General features: G+C 35.4%; 2 protein-coding genes across 4 annotated transcripts in view; both read right to left on the reverse strand.

Annotated features, from left to right (window-relative positions):
- Positions 1-11,320: 11,320 nt before the first annotated feature.
- Positions 11,321-12,778, reverse strand: LOC132122572 (dexamethasone-induced Ras-related protein 1-like). Of its 2 annotated transcripts, none has more exons than XM_059532948.1 (2): positions 12,417-12,777; positions 11,321-12,331 (listed from the first exon to the last, which is right to left on the reverse strand). In XM_059532948.1, exons 1-2 carry the CDS (start codon positions 12,685-12,687, stop codon positions 11,805-11,807), a joined length of 798 nt encoding a protein of 265 aa, XP_059388931.1. In that variant the 5' UTR covers positions 12,688-12,777; the 3' UTR covers positions 11,321-11,804. The 2 variants fall into 2 exon arrangements, with proteins under 2 accessions (XP_059388931.1, XP_059388932.1); XM_059532949.1 differs by having other exon boundaries at positions 11,939-12,257; positions 12,417-12,778.
- A 5,923-nt stretch (positions 12,779-18,701) lies between these two features.
- Positions 18,702-24,383, reverse strand: part of pemt (phosphatidylethanolamine N-methyltransferase) — a 66,552-nt gene continuing 60,870 nt past the window's right edge. For both annotated transcript variants that reach the window (XM_059531659.1, XM_059531658.1), the window contains exons 6-7: positions 21,670-21,744; positions 18,702-18,776 (exon numbers count right to left, since the gene is read on the reverse strand). In XM_059531659.1, coding sequence (XP_059387642.1) covers positions 18,722-18,776; positions 21,670-21,744 — 130 coding nt within the window. In that variant the 3' untranslated portion in view covers positions 18,702-18,721. The remainder of the gene's footprint in view (positions 18,777-21,669; positions 21,745-24,383) is intronic.

Raw genomic sequence — 24,383 nt, forward strand, 5'->3', positions numbered from 1 at the left:
ACGATTTATTTAGAAATATTCTCATGTTTCATGAATGGGTCAAGTGTGTTTAAACAAAAACGTTTTTCATCGTTGCATGTACATACTGTACGTAATGAGGCCATCATATGTAGATGCACACTGTCTCTCAAAGCCTGGAAAAACAGCAAACTATTTCACGACTACAGAAAGTGTCTGTTCACACACACGTCATGGAGACGCGAAAGGAGCGCCTGAATACAATCAGACAGTGTGTGTGCTGTGGAAGGTCCTGTCTGGCACAATACAGATCCAATTTATGGACTCTTAAAGGAAATTAGAAAGAAACCTGCGGAATCTGGCTTGGGTGAGTGAGTTTGGGAGCTTATGTAACTGATGATAATTACCCTGCTGAAAAACAGAGTACAGGAGGATTGTGTGCTTGAACCAGACTGTTTGATCAGAAACAAGAATATTATAAAAAATGCTACTTGGAAATGTACATAAAAATATATAATTATATAAAGCATGCTAAAATTAAAATGGAATCACATGCAATTAAACAAAAATATATATGTTGCAATTAATTAAATATCCAATGCAACTAAACTTAACTATGCATTTCGCACACATTATTCAAGAAATCTGTGCACTGAACTCCATGCTGGTCTGAGCTGGATTTTAAGGAGGGGAGCGGGGATTTCAGGTGCCCAGACTCAAACTCAGTAAGTGGCAAATAAGAGGAAAAGTACTGCATAATAACATGCCAGTAACGTACCAGTTTAAACTGAACTGTAAGACTGATTATTTCATCTCCACGTCCATTAGTGACTTAATCAGAAAACATCTCACACCGATTTACCTCAGTGGAGTGTTTGTGTTTCATTTCTCCAGATCTGCACATGGGGAATACTCCTCACATTAAACCTCTACACAAGTGTTTTTGTGATGTGTGACTCAGTCGTCTCATCAGTGATGCTGAGATTGAGACACATATACATTCACATTCATGCATTTAGCAGATGCTTTTATCCAAAGTGTCTTACAAAAGAGAAACATAGCAATGCGACAAAAAGCCAAGAATAGCCATAATACACACATGTCAGGTTTATATAACGTGGCCTTAAAGGGACAGTTCACAACGGCAACCAACATAAGAAAGCCACTCATACAGGGCGAGTAAATGATGACAGAATTTTCATTTTTGGGTGAATTGTCTCTTTGACAACTATGTACTTACATCAGAAAATGAGTACAATGTATTTATTGTGTTCATAGTGTACTACAAAACACTTTAGCTGCTATTGAGGTGTGATACAGGTTTGGTGGTTTGGGTAGGTTTAAAGGGTAAGGGATGGGACAACAGTGTAATTATAAATGTAATTACAGTGACGTAATTATATACAGGTATTTTTTTAAACATAAGTACAGTGTAAAAACATGTAGGTGCACAATACGTGCACTGTACCAAAAGATTAATTTAAATGTAATAATAATATATATTGTAATAATAAAATATAATAAATAATGTTACAATGTATTTCATATATTATGCTTGAAATAAAGTATAAAAACTGCATTCTACATTAAATTGTATTTGTCTTATGTAAAGTATTTATGAATGCATATATATTTATTTAGTTATGTATTATGTATTTGTTTATTCTGGACTTTTATTCAGTGCAACTCTGAATTACTCACATGTATGAGGCACTATATTTTCTATTTAGTATTTGACAAACTACAATAAAGGCTTTCTACTTTTTTTTTCTTTTTTTTTGTGAATTGCATGTAAACCAAAATAGGCATTTTGTATAAATGCTTATTTTGGTTTACATGCATTCCCCCCATTTTTATTTAATTTATTTTTATTGAAGTAGTAGAAAACCTTTATTGTAGCTTGTCAAAAAATATTTATTTATTTTATTTATTATTTTTCAAAACACCGTTGTAGTATTTTTAAAAACACCATGTTGAAACTTTGCATGCAAATTCATGACTCACAAAATTACAACGTCAAATAAATAACTTAAAAAGCATTTCAAGCAGTCTAAAAATCAAATGTGGTGCAGTTTTATTTAAGCATTATTGAGATACCATCAGGGTATAATTTGGTAAGTGACTCAACAACAAATAATTAATTACTAGCTACTAATTACATCTTGAACCTCCACCAATTGAAAAAAATTGCCTTCAAATAATTTATATAAAACTGCATAAATTATTCTTGGACTGACCAAAATGCAATCACGTCAGAAGTAGCTACTGAAATAACAGAACAACTGAAGATTAACCGTTACATAACTTCTCGAGGAAAAGTAAAATGAATTACAGTAATGAATTACTTAGTAATGCATTAAACCTCAGGAGGGTTACACTAACACGATGAAGCTTTGACGCAAGCGTGTCGTCTGGGTTTTAAACTCACTCTTTTGCAGGTCGCTCAAAGATTGAAAGTGCCATTAAAGCAGCAGACGGTCACTGATGCGGTCAGTGTGTTTAGCTGAGCTGTCAGCAGCTGGTTTCTGATTAAAAGTTAGAATCTAAAGCGTCAGGAAGCGGATGCTGCAAAGCAGTGAAGTGTGAAATGCTCAGGTAGAACATTTCATAAGCAGCTGGAGAGGAACAAAAATAACTTGAGCAGGCGTGAAGTCTTATTAACTTTTTGGCAATGCGTTTCTAGCACATTCCACACATTGCACTCAATTATTATAAGCTTAAAATTCATTTTGAGTTGCATAACTCCAATTTATTTTCTAATAAACAAATTCTTTCTTGGAGGTTTCCAGTGTTCCTATTGACTCCAGTAGATTTGTTTAGGGTGCACAGCTCCCTCCAGCAACAGATCGGCGTCATCTAGGCGTCAACTCAAATGTCATTGAAGCCAGAAGAGAAGGTCGATATCAGTACAGTACGATCTGTTTCCTCACCTTTTCATGTGTCTGACACTCCCTTGAAGGACACACGGCTTGCTTGTCTGAACTTGGTCTGCATCACTGTCCTAACTATTTTAAACAGGGTTCAGTCGACAGCATTTGTGACCCTGGAGCACAAAACCTGTCATAAGAGTCCTTTTTTTTACATTGAGGTTTATACATCATCTAAATAAATAAGCTTTCCATTGATGCATGGTTAGTTGAGATATCTGGATATTTGGCCGAGATACAACTATTTTAAAATCTGGAATCTGAGGATGCAAATAATAATAATAATAATAATAATTGAGAAAATCATCTTTAAAGTCATCTAAATGAAGTTCTTAGCAATGCATATTACTAATCAGAAATTAGTTTTGATATATTTACGGTAGGAAATTCACAAAATATTTTCATGGAACATGATCTTTACCTAATATCCTAATGATGTTTGGCATAAATCAAAAATGTATAATTTTGACCCATATAATGTATAGCTATTGCTACAAATAAACCTGTGCTACTGTTTTGTTGTCCAGGAAGGGTCACAATTATGTTGATTACCACAAAAATAAATTTACTTTAATTTCTTTGAAACATTAAATAAATAATATGTGTTTTAATGTGATGTTGGTTTTAAAAAAAATCAGTTGCTAATCTTTTCTTTGTAAAGATCAAACTTAATATGACAGAGATTTAAGTGTGTGTTGTTACATCCCTAGGATGTATGTTTTTTTAATTTTTTTTATTAATTGATAAGGTATGTTTTCCGCACCCTTTGGGGTGTGGTTATGTATCCTGTGTGTTCTCTCTCACTCTCTACCGCTCTCTAATTGATGGGCAGTTCAGATTGCCCACAGGTGGTACCCATCCGAGTGTGTGCTGCAGAAGGTGCTGCTACAAAAGAGCAGAGGGAACACTGTTTGGGAGAGGCTCACTTCTCTCCTGCTCCAGACCTGCAGTGTGTTCCTCCGTTGATGGTGTAAGGTTAAAATGGTTAAGTGATTTGAACCGAAACTGAATTGTATTCCTGTGCACAAGTGGTGTGTTGAAGCCACAGAGTGTAGCACGTTTATTTTCTATTTTTATTTCTGTTAAGGTATTAAGAGGTATTGTAACTCACTTTTATTTGATTTCTCGTTAGTAGTGGAAGCTGTAGGGAGAGGGTGTCATTTTATTTTGTACTCATGTTTATCCCTGTTTTTGGTTGGTGAGGGAGTTGAGGAAAGCTTTTGTTGTTGACTTCTTTTCTTTTACTTGGATAGATTATTTAGTACTCCTCCTGCTTGTCCGCTGCTGTTTTGTTTGTTGTTTTGGACAGGCCCTCTCCTGAAGACATTTATTGCTTCCCTTTATAAATAAATTACTTATTTACTTACTAAGTGGTGTTTGTATTTTCTGGAGCAGAGGACTGAGGTGATTCCTCCACGTTTTTCTTTAATTTATTCCTTTATAAATTTAGGTAATCTGTTACTCCCACTCCCAACCCTAGACTGGGAAAGGGGATCGTAACAGTGTTGTATGCACATCCATTGCCCTAAATGAGAAAAAGTCACAAAAAGAAATAGATAAAAAAATATGAATCAGTTCACTCTCATTACAAGAGCGGTGTTATTTTATCATTTTGTTTTTATATTTTCTGTTTTCATTATAATTTTGTTGTGTGTAATTTTCGTCCTTTTTAAAATAAGATTTTAATGTCTTTTTTTTTTTTTTTAAAGGTTTTAGTTTTTACATTTTTATTAGTTTAGGGTCTATATACTTTTTAAGTTGTAGTTGTTAATTTATAATTTTTATTCGTTTATATCGATTTTTAAAAAATGTTTTAGTGTTTGTGCATAATTTTTCTTTTTTTAATGTTTTTATAATCTTTTTTTTTTTTAGAACGTTTTTTTTTGTTTGTTTTTTATATCTATATAGTTTTTAAAAAGTTTATTTTTTTATCAATTTATTTGTTTTGTGTGTAATTTCCACATTTATTAGCTATTTAAAGTGTGTTTTTTTTTTTTTAAGTTTTAGGTTTAATTTTTTTTTTTGTGCATTTTTTTTTTTTCCTGAAAGTGGAAATTTACTTGCCAACCTTATCTGCAAGATATAGCCAACTTTATATAATGGATATATACATTTATAACAAATGTCACCCTGAGAGTACAATGCCATGAACCTTGAACCTCTAAATTTCTTTAAAACATTATAACCTTTTAACCTTTATACTTTTATTAAATTATAAGCTTAATATCAGCTTCTAAATTGACCACATTCACTTCCTTTGCAATTAAGATATTTCTTTCTCTCTTTTAAAGAGTACAAGTAGAAGTTATTATTTTTGTAGCATGACAGTGCACTTCAACATCTTACAATCTTACAAAACATGAAGGATCATAATATGTGATCCAGTGTATGATGTGGTTTCATCATCTCAGTGGCATGATAAGCAAACAGACAGAAGTATTGATTGTGCTTTTCTACAGAACCGATCAGACAGATATTGCAATGAGGAAACATGATTGGCAAACATTATGCTTCCATCAAAACATCCTGTTAATGACAAGCCAGTGTGAGAAGTGATGGAGGAGGCTGTCATTAATGAATAATAACTGATGATGGAGCACGTGCTCCAAGGGTTTGCTAACCGTCACATCAGAACAATCACGCTGTTCAACAAACACAGCAACACCTCACTGTGAGCTGTTCACACACACACACACACACACAAAACAACGTTTGTTTTTGTGAAAAGTTCATCCCATAGGCGTAATGGTTTTTATACTGTACAAACTGTATATTCTATGGCCCTACACCAACCCTACACCTAACCCTAACCCTCACAGGAAACTTTCTGCATTTTTACTTTCTCAAAAAAACTCATTCTGTATGATTTATAAGCGTTTTGAAAAATGGGGACATGGGTTATGTCCTCATAAGTCACCCTCTCCTTGTAATACCTGTGTCATACCCATGTCATTATACAGAGTTGTGTCCTGATATGTCACAAAAACAAGAGCACCATCACACACACACACACACACACACACACACACATACAAACAAATGCAAACATGCACGCATACACACACATTCTCATACAAACACACACACACAGAAATTTCAAAAGTTCATTTTCATGTCCTGTGCTTTTATGGACCATGCTCACGTGTGTTTTTATATATTGCATTTCCTATAATCCAATAATTAAGTATGGTTTCTGGTTAATGTTTAAATTAGTTTTAAATTAATTTTAAATTTAGCATTTGAAATTATTTAAATTAATTGAGAAAAATAATAGATAATACATTTGGTAGGTAGTACTACTTGGAATAAATAAATAAATAAATAAAATTGTTAACTTTAATAAATATTCCAAACTGTAAACACACACTTTTAACATTATTCTAAAGGCTCTTTAGAAACGTCTGTGTCTTTAGTGGAAGATTTTAATTATATTGTAAATGCATTAACTGCTGCTTTTACTTGATAACTGCTTCAATTTTGCCTGTTTGTTCAACTTAGTGTCTATTTTATTGCCGTGTGTGTGTGCTTGTGCTTGTGTGTGTGTGTGTGTGCATGCGCGTAATTTGCACGGGGGTTACGGGGGTCATGACCCCCCCAAAAATCAGATCCAGCTAATATAACCCCCCCAATATCATCACATCATTCAGATTAAAATAGATATGAAATATTCAGAATGAATACTTTTGTTCATTTTCTTTATTAATTTCATTTGCCAGCAAGAAAGATAGTATCATATTTTAAATAATCTGTAATGTACCCCCCGCCCACCGCACCGATTTGGTATTACCAAAGTCTCTGGTATTACCCAACCCGCTTTCTGTACCAAGTTTGTTCACTATTTTGCGCAGTCGATGGGATGAATGGTTGGAGAAAGCTGACGGAAAGATGAAAAGGACACTGAAAGGCAGCCAGACAACGATTTTTCATTGTTTGTCGACACCAGCCAAAAAAAAAAGAAAAAAGAAAAATCCTGACCAAACGGAGGTACCCTTAAGTTAGCTGTTAAGTTAGCTCAGCGTTTCTCAAAGTGTGGGGAATAGAAACATGACAAACAGGTTTTGTGCCCATCTTTTAAATTCCGTTATTTATTGACCATACACTCAAAACAAAGACACATTTAAATGTAAGCCTTGACGTTACTTAACCTCTTCACACGTAAGTTTAAAAGTATTTCAAGGCTACCGTTATTGATCGTAGTATCGCTTTATGGTTCCCATGGAGACGCGCCATTCATTGCTTGTCACACCGTAGCCACAATAGTGCTGAATGACTGATGATCTGCTTTTATTTCCTTTTTTATTCAAAATTTCACAAATGTGTTAGCTATAGCAGGATATATCTGATATTCCGATTGTCAAATATGTGCAAGTGGATGTGTTTTGTTGTTCAAACACCTTTATAACGATCGCATTACTTGAGCTGTATGCGCAACGTATTTTAGGTATCTATCTTATTAAAATACCTAAAAAAATACGTACATTATTAGGAATTTACCACCTCTGGTTCAATTTGAGATTATTTTTATTTTTGTTTGTTTGTTTTTTTTGTTGTTCTTTTTGCATGGATTTTGCAAAGTGTCAAAATGAATCAAAGCACAACTAGGTTAATGTTAGTCCACACTTGTATTGATGTTATCAGAGGCTAAATGCAAACACAATTATTATTATTTTTTAATCTAATTTTGAGTCTTATTTCATCACACTTTCATTTTCTTTATTTGAAATTTTTTAATGCTGTTATTTGATGTTAAGTTTTTAAAATGTGATGTTAATAAAATACATTTTAACAGTTAAACTTAAAGCCTAGTTTATTAACATTTTGTTGGGGTGATTGGGGACAGGTGGGGCTCGGAACCCTTTCCTACCTCTGAAGTGGGGAATGGCAGAAAAGTTTGAGAAACACTGAGTTAGCTGATGATTTGTTTTGTTGACTGGAGTTGGCTGGCTAGATGTTGGTTTGCCAGTGTCCTATGAGGTAAAGCCAGAGGGTGCCAGGGACTGTGTAGAACCAATGTCACTGAATTGTAACTGCTGTTTGCTCCAATACAGTCACCCGTTTTGGGGGGGATTGCATAATTAAATTATGCAAATTAGCATGTTACCTTTAACACAAGAAAATAATACAATAAATTAATAAATAAATAAATATGCCGCGAGTTTAACCCCCCCAATGGTAGACCCAAAGTTACGCCCTTGTGTGTGTGTATAATGTCATGGGTATGACACAGGTATTACAAGGAGAGGGTGACTTATGAGGACATAACCCATGTCCCCATTTTTCAAAACGCTTATAAATCATACAGAATGAGTTTTTTTTTGAGAAAGTAAAAATGCACAAAGTGTGTTTGGGGTTTGTTTTGCCTGTGTTGAGAAAGCAACTTTTAAGGGCACTATATAAAATCAAGTTATTATTATTATTAAAGCATCTCTACCTGGAACCTTATTAAAGCAGCTACATTTAATTCCCTTTACAATCACAACTAGGCATTCTGGGTGATGCAAACACTCCTGCGACTAAAAATCAACTCTATTTTTAGAATATCATGTTTACACTAATCACTATAACTGAAATTAGTGTTTTCATTTGACCGCAAATTCAGTTTGACTGTTATGAACATGACTGAATGCCTCACTTGTTCCATGAATACATATCTGCTTCATAGCAAAACAGACTTGTCTAACTTACAAAACAGAGTAAAGAAAAACATGTTTGTCATTTTTTATTAGTTGAGCATAATATAAAGGTTTAACAAAGCAAATTTAAAACGACTCCTCGTTGGGAATCACAGATGTCTGAGGTCAAAGTGAGAGACACTTTATCTTTTATTTAGAACTTGAATTAATCATGCATTCATATTCAATAAAAGTTCATGTGTTCATGGCACTGATAGAACAGTGTTGAGAACTATCAAAAACATGCAATATCAAACACTAGCGATTTACTCTGTACAATGCAAACATTCAGTCACAGATCTGCCATAAGAATATGTACACAAACAGACAAAACCTGGTCGACTGTTAACTTTTACATAGCTTTCATATCTGGGACACTGATTATGGAAATCAATATTACAGGAATGCCAAAGTAAATATTTCCAAATCTAGGAATGCAGTTCAGGCCTTGACCAATTTAATGTGACTAAAGATATCCAGAGGGTGATGAAGGGTTAACACAGGACAAACACACATCTCTATCATGCATGCCATGGTTCTCAGGTTTCCTGTAAGGTTTTAGGAAGATCTTGAGTTATGTTGGATGCATCTCAACTTCAGCGGATAACCAAGGCATAAATCAACCCAAACATGGTTAAATAATGATTAAATAATGAGAAGTGATGCTTCCTTTCTAGATACCCAAACGCTGTCTGGAGACACAATGGAGGCTGTGTGAAATTTAATGCATACTTTTATAATTGTTTGCTTTTTCTTTTCAATCTTTTCAAATCAATTCTTTTCTTTTCTTTTAGGCGTCTCAGTTTGAGGTCAATAAAGGCGAGAATAAACTAGATATTAGAGCAGAATCGTTAAGGATGAGTTACTGTATTACTTATTTAAATCAACTTTTATTATTTATTTATTTTTTAGTTTCACTGTTCTCTGTAAACTTTTCCAGGATGAAGAAAATAATACCATAATAAAATGGTATGAAGTAAATATTCTTCTGTCCTATGACTCAAGGCACAGAATGCCTTGGCGACATCGAGTCACTGATGCGTCTCTTATATTTGTATCATTTTTGTTTATTATTTGTGTGTATATATATATATATATATATATATATATATATATATATATATTGTTTTTACTCTGTGAATTGCGTGCTTGTTATTAGCGACCGAATTCTGTAAACTTCAGCTTTGTTGTAGTTGTGCATTAAATGAAATCACTTCTCTAATACAGGTTTTTTACATGCATTTCAATGTAAAATTATATTTAATGTGCCTGGGTGACCAGTAAAGGCTATATTTACATTTATGCATTTAGCAGATGCCTTCATCCAAAGTGACTTACTGTGCATTCAGGCTATACCTTTTTTTTTTTTTTTAACAGTATGTGTGTCCCCTATGTGTGTAAATATCTGGGATATTTATGTTTTTAGATGCAGATTTTAGTGTGCTCATTTTGGGGGTCTAATTTTAAATCCATAAGATTACTAATTATTATTATATATATATATATTATATATATATATTTTTTTTTTTTTGCATTAAGTTTGTGCACAGCAATAGTCAATAGTTTGAGCTTCCAAGAAGGTATTTTCAGATTACTGTTCAAGCATATATCTGGAATATTTCTACTCAAGATAAGCTTTAGCTGCGTAAAATGAAGTTGCATGAATCCATATTTGTTGATGTTTTCAGAGAAAATATTGTGCCATGCATAATTCCAAGCACGCATTAGTCATTCACACTTTTATTGTACCCAATAACAGACAATATTGAGAATACTAGAAGGTATTTTCACATTATTGGGCAGTTAATAGGTTGCATCTGGAGTATTTAAGATGAGATTTAGCAGAAAGCATTCACTTAGGTATAGCCATTTATTGAGGCCTTATTCCAAGCCATAATAGATTACTCAGTTTTCATGGAGTCAAGTGTGTCCACATCATACAAATGACATCAGTTTGGGAATCCTAGAAGATATTTTCACATTACACCACTGTTTTAAAGCATATATTTGGAATATTTATACACAAGATGAGCTTTATCTTTATTATTATTGTTTAGAAACAATATTCATGTCTCATTCCATGCCACAGCAGATGAATGACAAGCTGTTTTTGTTTAGGGCCAAGTGTGTGTACACAACAGAAGACAATAGTTTGAGCTTCCCAGAAGATATTTTGATATTATTCTGCAGTTTTCAGAACAGTTTAGCTTTAGCTGCATGCTTGGATGAAAGAATGCTTGTATGTGTTCAGAGACCATACTTCCTCATTCCAAGCTATAATTGATGAGTGACAAGCAGTTTTTATCTTGCTGTTAATTAAAGACAATAGTTTAAGAATCCTGTTAGGTATTTTCTGATTATTGTGCAGTTTTAAGGAATATGCCTGGCTGGAATGTTTATACTCAGTGGGCTTTATCTGCAAACTTTCAGATAGATCATGAAACCATTTTAATGTGCTAAAAGAATAAATCACCAGATGTGTTTTATTGGTATCAAATGTGTATTGACAGTAGTTTGAACCTCGTTATATCTGGAACAAGCTTTCTGGAAGCTTTCAGATGATATGAACATATGAACATTTTTTTTTTTGCTCATGCCTCATTCCAAGCCATATTTAAGCAGGTGTCAAATACAAACGACAACAGTTTGAGCATCCTAGTTATTCTGCCGTTTTAAAGCTTATGTATTTGTCTGCGTTAGGTATGTGGGGAAAATAAAGAAATGGTTTCAAATTCGCTGAAAAGTAACGAGGAAACGTGCACGTTCTTGAGAAATGATTTTATTTCTGTTTGTGTCAAATTCAATATCGGCATAGAAGAATAAATATACATTCAATGACAGTAAAAAAAAAAAAATTGTTCAAATCGCAATAAAACATTCACAAGTTGATTTCACCACCGTGGTCGAATTTAACCAGAACATTGTAAGCAGCTGACATTGCAACTCAACTCCCCGTTCACTCACTCGACAAGGCAAATGTTCTAAGAAAGCACATTTTTGAAGCATTGAGTCGATAAGCCACATCACAGAGCGCTCGGACTGAACAGAACAGAGTCGCTATTCTGTACAAGAGATCTCGCGAGCATAACATGCATGCGCTCCCACGCTCGAGCCGATGACTTCTACCGCCGGTGCGAACGCGGTTTATCCGGAGTCACCGCAAAGGCACAACTCCCTCCGAGAGACTGCAGCGACACGGCTGCATCCCGTAGTAATGACCGCAGCAGCGCTGGAGGCGGCTCGGGGTTTAGCTGATAACGCATCTCTCTTTGTCCTTCGCCTGGCTGCCTCCTATCGCCTTCTCTTTGATGTACATCAAGTCACTGTGCACGCTCGGGCGGCGCGCAAAGGGCGCTATGATGCCGTACGCGTCGCCGTCCTTGATCTTCTTGTTTCTCAGGGACTTCTTGTGCAGGATGTCGCAGTACTGCACGGACACCTTGCGGTGGAGGTCCGGGCTCATCTCGTTAGGCAGCTTGGCGAGAGCAAAAAGTCTCTGGAACATCTGGTCCACGTTAGTGTTCTTCTTGGCGGAGATCTCGAAGTACGCGCACTGCTCGTCCCCGGCGATCAGCTGCTCGATCTCCTCGCGCTGGACCTCGCGGTAGAACTCGCGGTCGCCCTTGTTCCCGCAGATGACCAGGGGCACGTCCACGTTCTCTTTGGTCTTGTTTTTGAGGCAGGACTTGGTCTCGTAGATCTGCTGCTTGAGTCGCTGGACCTCACAGAACGACTCGCGGTTGTCCAGACTGAACACCAGGATGAAAACATCACCTGTTGCCAAAAGAATAAAGAGAGAGATTAGAAATCGAGTCTAATGTCAAATCAAAGTTACACCGGTTTCCAATCTGACATTTACCTGTGAGAATAGATAGTCTCCTCATGGCTGGGAACGGATGGTTCCCTGAAGTATCCAGAATGTCAAGCTGGTATACATCTCCTTTAATGCTGTAGAGTTTCCTGTGGAAGTCCTCTATGGTCGGCGTGTACTGCTCCTCGAAGCGCGCGTTCAGGAAGCGGGACACTATCGCCGTCTTGCCGACTTTGGTGGATCCGAGAATGACCATCCTGTAGCAGTTCTTCGCCGGGATGTCAAACTCGTTCTCCGAGGGACTCATTTTCTTAATCATGTTTCTCTGTGTGTGTGAGAGAGCGGGTGATGGAGAACGGCTGGTTGTTTGTGAGCGCGCTGAGGCTGTCTGAAGCGTTGAGCGGCGAGGAGCGGCTATTTAAAGGCGCGTGCGCTCCTCCTCCGAGCGCGTCAGATCGCGTCAGATCGCGTGGAGGGGCGCTTCTGGGTGCAGCTAATACCACGAAAATGTACGGAGAAATAATGAACTTTCACGTCGTGTGTCGAATTCCTTACTGCACATTATTTTTTAGAAACAACATGTGATTCTTCTGCAAAACACGCTTTTTTAGGCATGTCTGCACTGTTAAAGTAGACCTGGGAGGGGGGATACCTAATAATTGATGATTTCAAAGAATTAGAGATTTTTTTCTATTGCTCGGCTATGGAGTGTTTATGATAATATTCGTGACCCTGGAGCACAAAACCAGTCATTATTTTTTTTTCTGAAATTGAGACTTGAACGATGAAACCTGAATAAATAAGTTTTCCATTGATGTATGGTTTGTTGGGATAGGGCAATATTAGGCTGAGATACAACTATTTGAAAATTTGGAAAATGAGTACTATGCAAAAAAAAATAAAAAAATAAAAAAAATAATAATAATCTACATATTGAGATAATCAGCATTAAATTTGTCCAAATTAGGTTCAAATCAATGCATATTACTTTTCAAAAATAAGATATATTTACGGTAGGAGACTTACAAAATATGTTCATGGAACATGATTTACTTTGGCATAAAAGAAATATCTCCATACAATGCATTGTTGGCTTTTTCTACAAATATCCCCGAGATACTTAAGACTGCTTTTGCGCTCCAGCTTCACACACTTGAGTCATTTAGTAAGTATACTTGTATAGTACGCTTTTAGTGTTTGTGTGCATAACACCGTAGCTGTCTTTGTGTTTTTACTGACCACATTACTGGGGAAGCCTATCTTATGGGAATTTATTTACACGTTATTTATCACTACATTTCACAGTACAGCTGAGATGTAATCGCTCAGATACAGGTTGTGTATTAACATAAGGCCTGTATAATTCATTGAAAGATGGGAATACTTGTAACAAAACTGATTTTGCAGTACAGTTCTGGAAAGTTCTAGCAATGCATCAGTCTGTCCTAAACAGCATTAATTAATGGATGCGTTAATAATGTACGCAGTTCTGGTTAATGTTTATTTGTGACTTCAAACTTGGGAACGGAAAGAGACGCGTCGTTTGCAACATTTGTCGTTAGTGTTTAACAGCTCCTGGGTGTGTGAGTAACAGGTAAATAAAAATACAGGAGACAGTTCACTAGGTTCAGCGGTTCTGTGAAGCTGCTGCAGTCTCTCTGAAGAAGCGCAGTACTGCGCGTCACCGCATAGCGGCGCGCTCTAGAATGCTTCATTCTGATTGGCTGACGGACGTTCTAATTCGTTAATGAAAGTTCCAGACTTTGACAGCATTATAGTTCCACTATATCCGCCGAACAGCTGTTTCAAAGAGCCTTTACCCCAAAACGAGCCCTAACGGAGGTGTGTGCTGTTTCCAAGATACTGAATCAGTGAGGAAAGAGAGTGATAATTCACACACAGGACAGCAGTATAAGGAGAGTTTCTGACTTGGGGAAATTAATGCAGATTCCAAAAAAGTTGGGACACTGTACAAATTGTAAGTAAAAAAGGAATGGAATAATTTACAAATCTCATAAACTTATTCAGAGAGTCTGGAATAATCTCTGTGTGTAAGGGTCAAGGCCAGAAAACCATACTGGATGCCTGTGATCTTCTGCCCTTAGACAGCACTGCATCACATACAGGAATGATACTGTACTCCAGATCACAACATGGGCTCAGGAATACTTCCAGAAACATTATCGGTGAACACAATCCACCGTGCCAATCGGCTAAAACTCTATAGGTCAAAAAAGAAGCCATATCTAAACATGATCCAGAAGCACAGGTGTTTTCTCTGGGCCAAAGCTCATTTAAAATGGACTGTGGCAAAGTGGAAAACTGTTCTGTGGTCAGACGAATCTAAATGTGAAGTTCTTTTTGGAAAACTGGGACGCCATGTCATCCGAACTAAAGAGGACAACCCAAGTTGTTATCGTTGCTCAGTTCAGAAGCCTGCATCTCTGATGGTATGGGGTTGCATGAGTGCGTGTGGCATGGGCAGCTTACACATCTGGAAAGGCACCATCAATGCTGAAAGGTATATCCAAGTTCTAGAACAACATATGCTCCCATCCAGACGTCGTCTCTTTCAGGGAAGACCTTGCATTTTCCAACATGACAATCCCAGACCACATACTGCATCAATTACAACATCATGGCTGCGTAGAAGAAGGATCTGAAATGGCCAGCCTTCAGTCCAGATCTTTCACCCATAGAAAACATTTGGCGCATCATAAAGAGGAAGATGTGACAAAGAAGACCTAAGACATTTGAGCAGCTCGAAGCCTGTATTAGACAAGAATGGGACAACATTCATATTCCTAAACTTGAGCAACTTGTCTTCTCAGTCCCCAGACGTTTGCAGACTGTGATAAAAAGAAGAGGGGATGCCACACAGTGCTAAACATGGCCTTGTCCCAACTTTTTTGAGATGCGTTGATGCCATGAAATTGAAAATAATTTTTTTTTTCCCTCAAAAATGACATTTTTCTCAGTTTAAACATTTGATATGGCATCTATGTTGTATTCTGAATAAAATATTCAAATTTGAAACTTCCACATCATTGCATTCTGTTTTTATTCACAATTTGTACAGTATCCCAACTTTTTTTGGAACCGGGTTTGTATTTATTTTGGTTATTACGTGAGCTTTATAGAGAAACCATTAAAGGAACGTTTTATTTGACCAATTCCATTTCTCAACCAGAGAAAACCTTGACTGTATTTCTACAGCTTGACATTCAAACGATGCTCGGCCAGCATCACAACCATTTCTCATTTTATTTCTCATTCCCATCAGAGAGGGTTTAGATTTGCCGTCTGTCAGATTCATGCATGAACAAATGCGGAGTTCAAGATTTTTCAGTATAGACACCCTTATCTGAACCCCTTAACAGGATAATTCACTCAAGAATGAAAATTGCAATCATTTACTCACAAATATATCATCCAAACCAGTTCAGCGACTTCTTTTCCTTCCATTAAACACAAAAAATAACAAAATATACAATGAACTGAGCAGGAAATCATCATATTTTCATGATTTCTGAAGATCATGTGACACTGAAGACTGGAGACTGTTATTTTAAATTGTAATAATACTTTACTGTAATTTTGGTGAGTAGAAGAATACGCACAGTATATATAACAATAAATAAACAAGTTAAGCTTATAAAAAAAATAGTACAAGTCTAACACACTTCATCTTAGAAGTCAACCTAAAACTGCACTTGATGCACATTATTTCCAAGTGCTGTTATATAAGAAAAATCAAATCATACTCCATACACATTGTTGTGATAGACATAAATAGGTCAAGTGTTTGAGAGTTAATGCTCTTAGCAAATACATTGTAATTGAGTTTCAAATGGCTCTTTCCAGGAATTTGAGTTGTTAAGTGCTCTTAAGGTCTGAACAAGGCTAATGCCTAATTAAATGAGTACGAGCCCTGCAATTAAACCCACAGCCCTGCATAATCAAACCTTCAGCCCTGACATTCATAATGACCCTGAGAGGTTTGTGTCTTTGTATTTATTCATGAAGGTCAGCTGTCAGGTAATTCAATCCATAAGAGTTTATTAGAGGAGAGAGAGACGAATGCAAGGAAGTCTCAAAGGTAAGGGCGATAGGAGACAGAAACGTATAATAAAATATTTTATAAATTACATGGATTAAAGTAATATATAAGTGCACTTAAAGCGAGACACTGACTATATTTAGTGCTATTACTGTATTCATCACTTTACTATATAAAGTGCACTTTGTAAAAAACAAAAAAAACAAATTAAGTTTTACTTAACATTAAAAAAAATAGTATTTTAATCATCTTTTGTCATGCTATAAATTATTACATTTATATACATGACATAAAAGTTGCCATAAAAATTACATTAAAGTACAGTATATTTTAGCTCACCAAATGCCCTTCACAGCATTCAGCAATTATATTAAAAATTATATATAATTATGAAATTACATATAAAGATGCACTTAAGTCCTATCTGGGTAGGTAAAATGCATTCTCAAGTTCAATCAAATTCCATTAAAATTTTAAATGCAGTGCATTTCGTTTTTTAAATTTTTATTTTATTAAAATTGCAATTGAACTGTTCGTTCAAATGTTTCAAACTTGGTGTCTATGAATCTTTTTTGACCAAATCATTTTAAAAATAGCTCTCTTTTGTGATTCTGCAGCGGTTTTGATGTACGTTTGTTTTTATGTGAAGCCAGTGAAGACAATGCAATGGATAGGACATGGTTTTCACATGCAGTGTCTGGTCATTTTAACTAATTTTAACTCAACTCATAAAATATGGAAAATATGATTGTTTTGCTGTGGTGCCAGAAACTGACTGAATCTACACACTCTTCTGAGCTGATAATGAGATGGATATTATCAACTAAACAGAACTGGAACAGAGGAAGAGAAAGAGATTAAGGCATTAATTAAAGAAGAAACGAAGCAGAAAACAGATGTGTTTCTTCTCCTCAGTCCCAGTCAAAACAACAGAGCAGCTCCGGCAGGAAACCCCAAAGTAAGAAATAATAAACAAGAAATTAATAAAACTAATTACTGGCACAGTGCGCAAATAAATGGATTGATTACTTTGTTTTGAAAACAGTCTGGAGGTCGTATTATGTAATATATTCTTCAAGAGATATGATGTCAGAGCCGTTGCTCAGGGTTCAGGATTGATTGTGTTATCATGCTGACGACATCAAATATCAGACGCTCATGGGATCCCAAATCATTGAGAGACTGTTCTTCAGTAACAGCCGACTGTTTGCTGGTTTAAGGGGTCATGATTTGTGAGGTTATTATGGTCTGTTAATGCTTTAAAGATAGAGTTCACCCAGGAATGAAAATGTGCTGACGTTGTCCTCACCCTCAGGTCATCGATAAATGAGTTTGTTTCTTCATCAGGAGAATGTAGCATTGCATCAGTGTCTCATCAATGGATGCTCTGCAGTGAATGGGTGCCGTCAGAATGAGAGTCCAAAAGAGCGTTATTATGGATTTGAGATAAAATCATCTTAATGCTGGATTTGTTTCATCTTTTGTCTTCTCCAGATGTTCACTGATGGACTGGAGCACTGCGGATTATTGTGATGTTTTTATCAGCTGTTTGGACTCTCATTCTGACGTTTAATGTGCATTTGGGAAGGTTATTATAAAATACAATATTTTATATTTTTATAATTTTTATTTTATAGTGCAATTGTTTTAAAATTTGAGTTATAATAATAATAATAATAACATGAAGAAAGCAAAATAAAAGACACTAATAAAAGATTAAATATTTTATTCATTGCATGTCATGTGACTATTAACCAATATCAGAGAGCCATAAAGATGCAAATGCGTTCTTGAATACAAGCTCTCAGGGGGAAATATAGGGCATCTAAGGGGTTCAGCTGACAATCTCTGATCTGGACCATTAGAGAAGGAAGAAAAGTGTACAAAGTGAAAGAACAGGATGTGTCCCATCTTACCTTTTTGGAAATAAAAACATGCATCCTCAAATAAAACAGAGCAAAGTACATTCACATGAATCAAATGGACCCTAAAACAGCTGATTTTAGCCCAGACGTGCATTAGGAATGAATCGGGGAAATTAACAACAATCACATCTTTCATGGTTATGATATGTGAGCAGACTACAGATTAGCAGCAGCTGGATATTGGATTGCTACAGCTGATGATTGTCATTGCATTCACAGTTTGCATTCAATTTTGCGGGTAAAAGTTTTAAGCATCAATGTGCATTTTGCAGCTGTGCTCGTTAACTCTCTTTATACCATCAGAATATTATACAGATCAATCAGACAGTCATTTAAATGCTGCAGGTGTTTCAGGAATCTGAGCGTCTTTACTTGTGCTTGCAGCGCTGGCTCCTCTGCCGGTAGATCTCCTCAGTAAACGCTCTGCAAACATGAGAAGATGAGCGCAAACACAGACTGTAATATTAAATACATTATTTAAAGAATAATATTAATTAAAAAAAAGTAATAAATAGAATATCATCAAAAAGTTGATTTCACCAATTCCATTCAAAAAGTTAAAACTTGTATATTATATTAATTCATTACACACAGAATCAAATGTTTATTTCTTTTAATTTTGATGATTATAACTGACAACTAAGGAAAATCAAATTAAGTATCTCAGAAAATTAGAATATTGTGAAAAGGTTCAATATTGAAGACACCTGGTGCCACTCTCTAATCAACTAATTAACTCAAAACACCTGCAAAGGCCTTTAAATGGTCTCTCAGTCTAGTTCTGTAGGCTACACAATCATGGGGAAGACTGCTGACTTGACAATTGTCCAAAAGACGACCATTGACACCTTTCACAAGGAGGGCAAGACACATAAGGTCATTGCAAAAGAGGCTGGCTGTTCACAGAGCTCTGTGTACAAGCTCATTAATATAGAGGTAAAGGGAAGGAAAAGATGTGGTAGAAAAAAAGTGTACAAGCAATAGGCATAATCGCACCCTGGAGAGGATTGTGAAACAAAACCCATTCAAAAATGTGGGGGACATTCACAAAGAGTGGACTGCAGCTGGAGTCAGTGCTTCAAGAACCACTACACACAGACGTATGCAAGACATGGGTTTCAGCTGTCGCATCCCTGGTGTCAAGCCACTCTTGAACAACAGACAGCGTCAGAAGCGTCTCACTTCATAAAGGACTGGACTGCTGCTGAGTGGTGCACAGTTATGTTCTCTGATGAAAGTAAATGTTGCATTTCCTTTGGAAATCAGGGTCCCAGAGTCTGGAGGAAGAGAGGAGAGACACACAATCCTCGTTGCTTGAGGTCCAGTGTAGTTTCCACAGTCAGTGATGGTTTGGGGTGCCATGTCATCTGCTGGTGTTGGTCCACTGTGTTTTCTGAGGTCCAAGGTCAACACAGCCGTATACCAGGAAGTTTTAGAGCACTTCATGCTTCCTGCTGCTGACCAACTTTATGGAGAAGCAGAGTTCATTTTCATACCTGGTTTAAGGACCATGGTATCCCTGTTCTTAATTGACCAGCAAACTCACCTGACCTTAACTCCTTAGAAAATCTATGGGGTATTGTGAAGAGGAAGATGTGATATGCCAGACCCAAGAATGCAGAAGAGCTGAAGGCCACTATCAGAGCAACCTGTGCTCTCATAACACCTGAGCAGTGCCACAGACTGATCGACTCCATGCCACGCCGCATTGCTGCAGTAATTCAGCCAAAAGGAGCCCCAACTAAGTATTGAGTGCTGTACATGCTCATACTTGTCATGTTCATACTTTTCAGTTGGCCAAGATTTCTAAAAATCCTTTCTTTGTATTGGTCTTAAGTAATATTCAAATTTTCTGAGATACTAAATTTGGGATTTTCTTTAGTAGTCAGTTATAATCATCAAAATTACAAGAAATAAACATTTGAAATATATCAGTCTGTGTGTAATGAATGAATTTAATATACAAGTTTCACTTTTTGAATGGAATTAGTTAAATAAATCCACTTTTTGATGATATTCTAATTATATGACCAGCACCTGTATATATATTTTTTTATTTTATTTTCTTTCTAGTTACATAAGTGGTTTAATAATCGGGATTTGTAGATACATTCAGCATTTTTATAAAACGTGCGCTTCAGAGCAATGTTTCTGTGCTCAGGTCTGACTGCTAATGAGCTGTTGTTTTTGTTTTAGGGCCATTAAAGTGCACTTCTCTGACCGTCTCGGTCACCATAGAGACTTGTCAGAGTCCTATATTTATTCCTGTCTCTATGGAGGATATTTGGCAGCTTTTCTGCTGAAACTTTTATTGCCACAGCAGAGGATTGACCTTAACTTGCATCAGTTTTAGCGCTTGTGTCTCAGAAATAAAGAAAAAACAATCAAACCCATGCTTTTAATGTTGTTTTTTAATGTTGATATCCCATAAACTCCTAGATATTCTTTTATAAAAATGTTATTTATGTTAATTTAATGTATTATGTATTATGGTTAATTGATTTAACCAATATAAGATATTTTACACCTAGAAGCAAAGGGTAATGGAGAACAAATTATTATATAATATCTAATTTCATAACTGTTTATAATTTTTCTGTATACATATTTTTTTTAAATCGTTGAAATAATCTATAGCTTTAAAGAAAAAACATACACATAAAACATTTATTGAAAATAAGCTTGCATACATTTCTGATGTCTTATGTACAGTAAATCTGTCAAAATGTATTGCCAGGCTTTGCAAAGACACTGTTTTTGAAGGTAAAAAAAAATTAAATCTGTAAAATTATAAGTGGAAATATAAAATAAAAAAATATAATATACAATTTAAATTCTTAAAAAAAATTATTAATTGAATCTAAGCTATAAATAAATAGGAAACAGACACAGAAACAGTTAAGTGTTGCTATTATTATTGTTTTATTTTTATTTTATTTATAATTTTTTATTTATAAATTATTTATTTAATTTATATTTACTTAATTTATAATTATTTTATATGTTTCTTGATTTAATTTTTTTTAAATTTTGCTTTCAAACAAACAAAAAATAAATAAAAAGAAAATTAAAAACTATACCCATTAAACATCCATAATAAACAAAAATATTGTAAAATTAAGATTAAATTAAGATGTATAATTTTTGCATGGTTCTGGATCATTTAAGGGCGATTTACACCGTTTGTTTTGAAGTAGTAGCAATTCAAAAGAAATGACAAAAAAATAATAATGTGGGGTAAATCCAACTATTTCACAATCAGTCACGACACAGTATATGGATTATGCCTGAAAACTGACACAGATAACACACTTACCCTTCATATGCGATCGCTACTTTATAGGACAAGCCGACCACAGCGGTCAGGATCACTCCGACAGGACTGGCGCTCCTAAGAGACAAACACAACATCCTTTATTCTATTCATAACCTACTTCAGATTTATGTTCTGGAAATATATGCAAATTTGTGAATATTTTATTAGATGATGCCTTGTTACTTACAAACAAGTTTCTTATGAAATAGCAGTCTAACTCTTTTAAGAAACTTAGTAATGGTAAAGCACACACACACACAAAGGTAAATACAAACACAACAAACACACGAACACACACAAACAAACACACACACACACACACACACACACACACAAACAAACACACACACACACACACACACACACAAAGGTAAATACAAACACACACACACACACACACAGACACACAGACACACACACACACACACATTGGTAAATACAAACACACACACAAACACAAAAACAAACAAACACACACACACACACACACACACACACACGCACGCACGCACACAGACACACAGACACACACACGCACAGACACACACACACACACACACACACACACACACACACACAAAGGTAAATACAAACACACACACACACACACACACAGACACACAGACACACACACACACACACATTGGTAAATACAAACACACACACAAACACAAAAACAAACAAACAAACACACACACACACGCACGCACGCACACAGACACACAGACACACACACGCACAGACACACACACACACACACACACACACATTGGTAAATACAAACACACACACAAACACAAAAACAAACAAACACACACACACACACACACACACACACACACACACAAACACAGTAACAAACACAAACAAACACACACACACACACACACAGACACACGCACGCACGCGCACACACACACACACACACAGACACACACACACAGACGCACGCACACAGACACACACACACACACACACACACACACACACAAACACAGACACACACACACAGACACATGCACGCACGCACGCGCACACACACACACACACACACACAAACACACAACCCCAAATAATAACCCAATCCTAACAAAGTAATGATTTATGCACATGACACTGTATTAAAGTGTTTGTAATCCAGTTGTAAAAGCACTGACTGTATCTGAATATGTAAGTAATAAAAAGTAGTTACTGAAGTTTATGTGTGTCCGTCTCACCCCTGACCTGATTCTACTACTGTTGAGAATAATAGTCAATTACTGAACTCTCCTCCCTTCAGTTCAACAAAACACCTTCTGATAAAAAACAGAACTGAAAACCATTTGTACGTCAGCGCAGTAACTGCAGTGCTAATACGACCAGACAAACTCCTGACAGAGAGCAAGAACTGGAAAACATGCAAAGGAAGCAGGTCATTTTAGATGTTATTATCTGCACATTATGGTCATAAGCAAATAACATGACACATATTCAATACAAGAGAGAAGAATTACTGTTATTATGATTATGCAATTTGCAGAAAACCTACAGTAAAAGTAAAGGAAAAACCTCCAGTGCAACAAACCTTTCGAATAAAAGTCCTGATATTTTCATGTTTAAATAAAATTAAAATTTTAAATTTAACCATTTGAAAGGTAATTTTTATGTTTTATTTATTTGTGCATTTATTTCATTAATATTAATATGATGTATTTACTTTAAAAACTGAAATAAGAAATGCATAAAAACTTTGTCTCAATGAGTCTTCAATTTGTTTGCATGCATTGTGCCATTATTCTAAAACATTACTTTCAGTGTAACAAAGTAATAAAATGTAAAAAGTTATATAATGAATAAAAATTACAATATATTATCTGAATTGTAAAGTATTTATTTATAATGGTATTATTTGTTCATATCATTTATTAACAAATTCATATCGATTTCAAATTTAATTCTACATTAATGAAAATCTAATGGAATTCACTATAGAGAATAATGGAAATCACACACACACAAAATAATAATAATAATTACAAAGTTAAACTTTTAGTCAGAACAGGAGGAAAATGTTAAATTTGTATGCAGAATAGAATAGAAAGACAATTTATTATCTGAATTGTAAAGTATTTATTTATCATGTTATTATTTCTTTAATTAAATTAAACTTGAAATATAAAACAACTGCTAAACGCATTAGTTATGATAGTCATGAAGAAAATGTTTAATTGTCAATTAAATAAAAAGCAAAAATGTAAAAAATAAAATAAATTATATATATATATATATTCAAATTAATATTAAATAAAAATTAAAGATTAAAAAATCTCTTGGTTTTAGAGTGAAACGTCAGGTGTTTTCATGTAATCAGGTCAGGCCGGCCTAATATGCACATTTCTGCTCCACTTCTCTGATTTGATTCATTCTGACGGAGAGGTGACTGGTTTCTGCTGGTTAATTATTAGCACTTCAGCTTCACTCTTCACATTTACAGCCTGGATTTAATCAACTTTAGCTCGTTCCTCACACTTTTACGCAGCCTATGGCCTCCGAGACACACAGTTTAGAGCAGTGTCTAACTCCCTCTAGTTATTTGCAATGAAATGTTTTAAATATTAAACAGCAGAAAATATTCATCAGTGATTCGGCAGTGAACGCATGTATATAAACAAGCATGAAAACTGATTTCTATTAAGGTCTGTGACTTTTTAATGAATAATACTCAAGTTCACGGT

This window comes from Carassius carassius, chromosome 40, assembly GCF_963082965.1.
Source record: "Carassius carassius chromosome 40, fCarCar2.1, whole genome shotgun sequence".
Lineage (NCBI taxonomy): Eukaryota > Metazoa > Chordata > Actinopteri > Cypriniformes > Cyprinidae > Carassius > Carassius carassius.

Bases quoted from the DNA above. Each gene is read 5' to 3' on its own strand.
- LOC132122572 (XM_059532948.1), bottom strand. From the start codon at position 12,687: ATGATTAAGAAAATGAGTCCCTCGGAGAACGAGTTTGACATCCCGGCG. The intron at 12,332-12,416 runs GTAAATGTCAGA...TTTTGGCAACAG, and splicing joins GAGACTATCTATTCTCACAG to GTGATGTTTTCATCCTGGTG.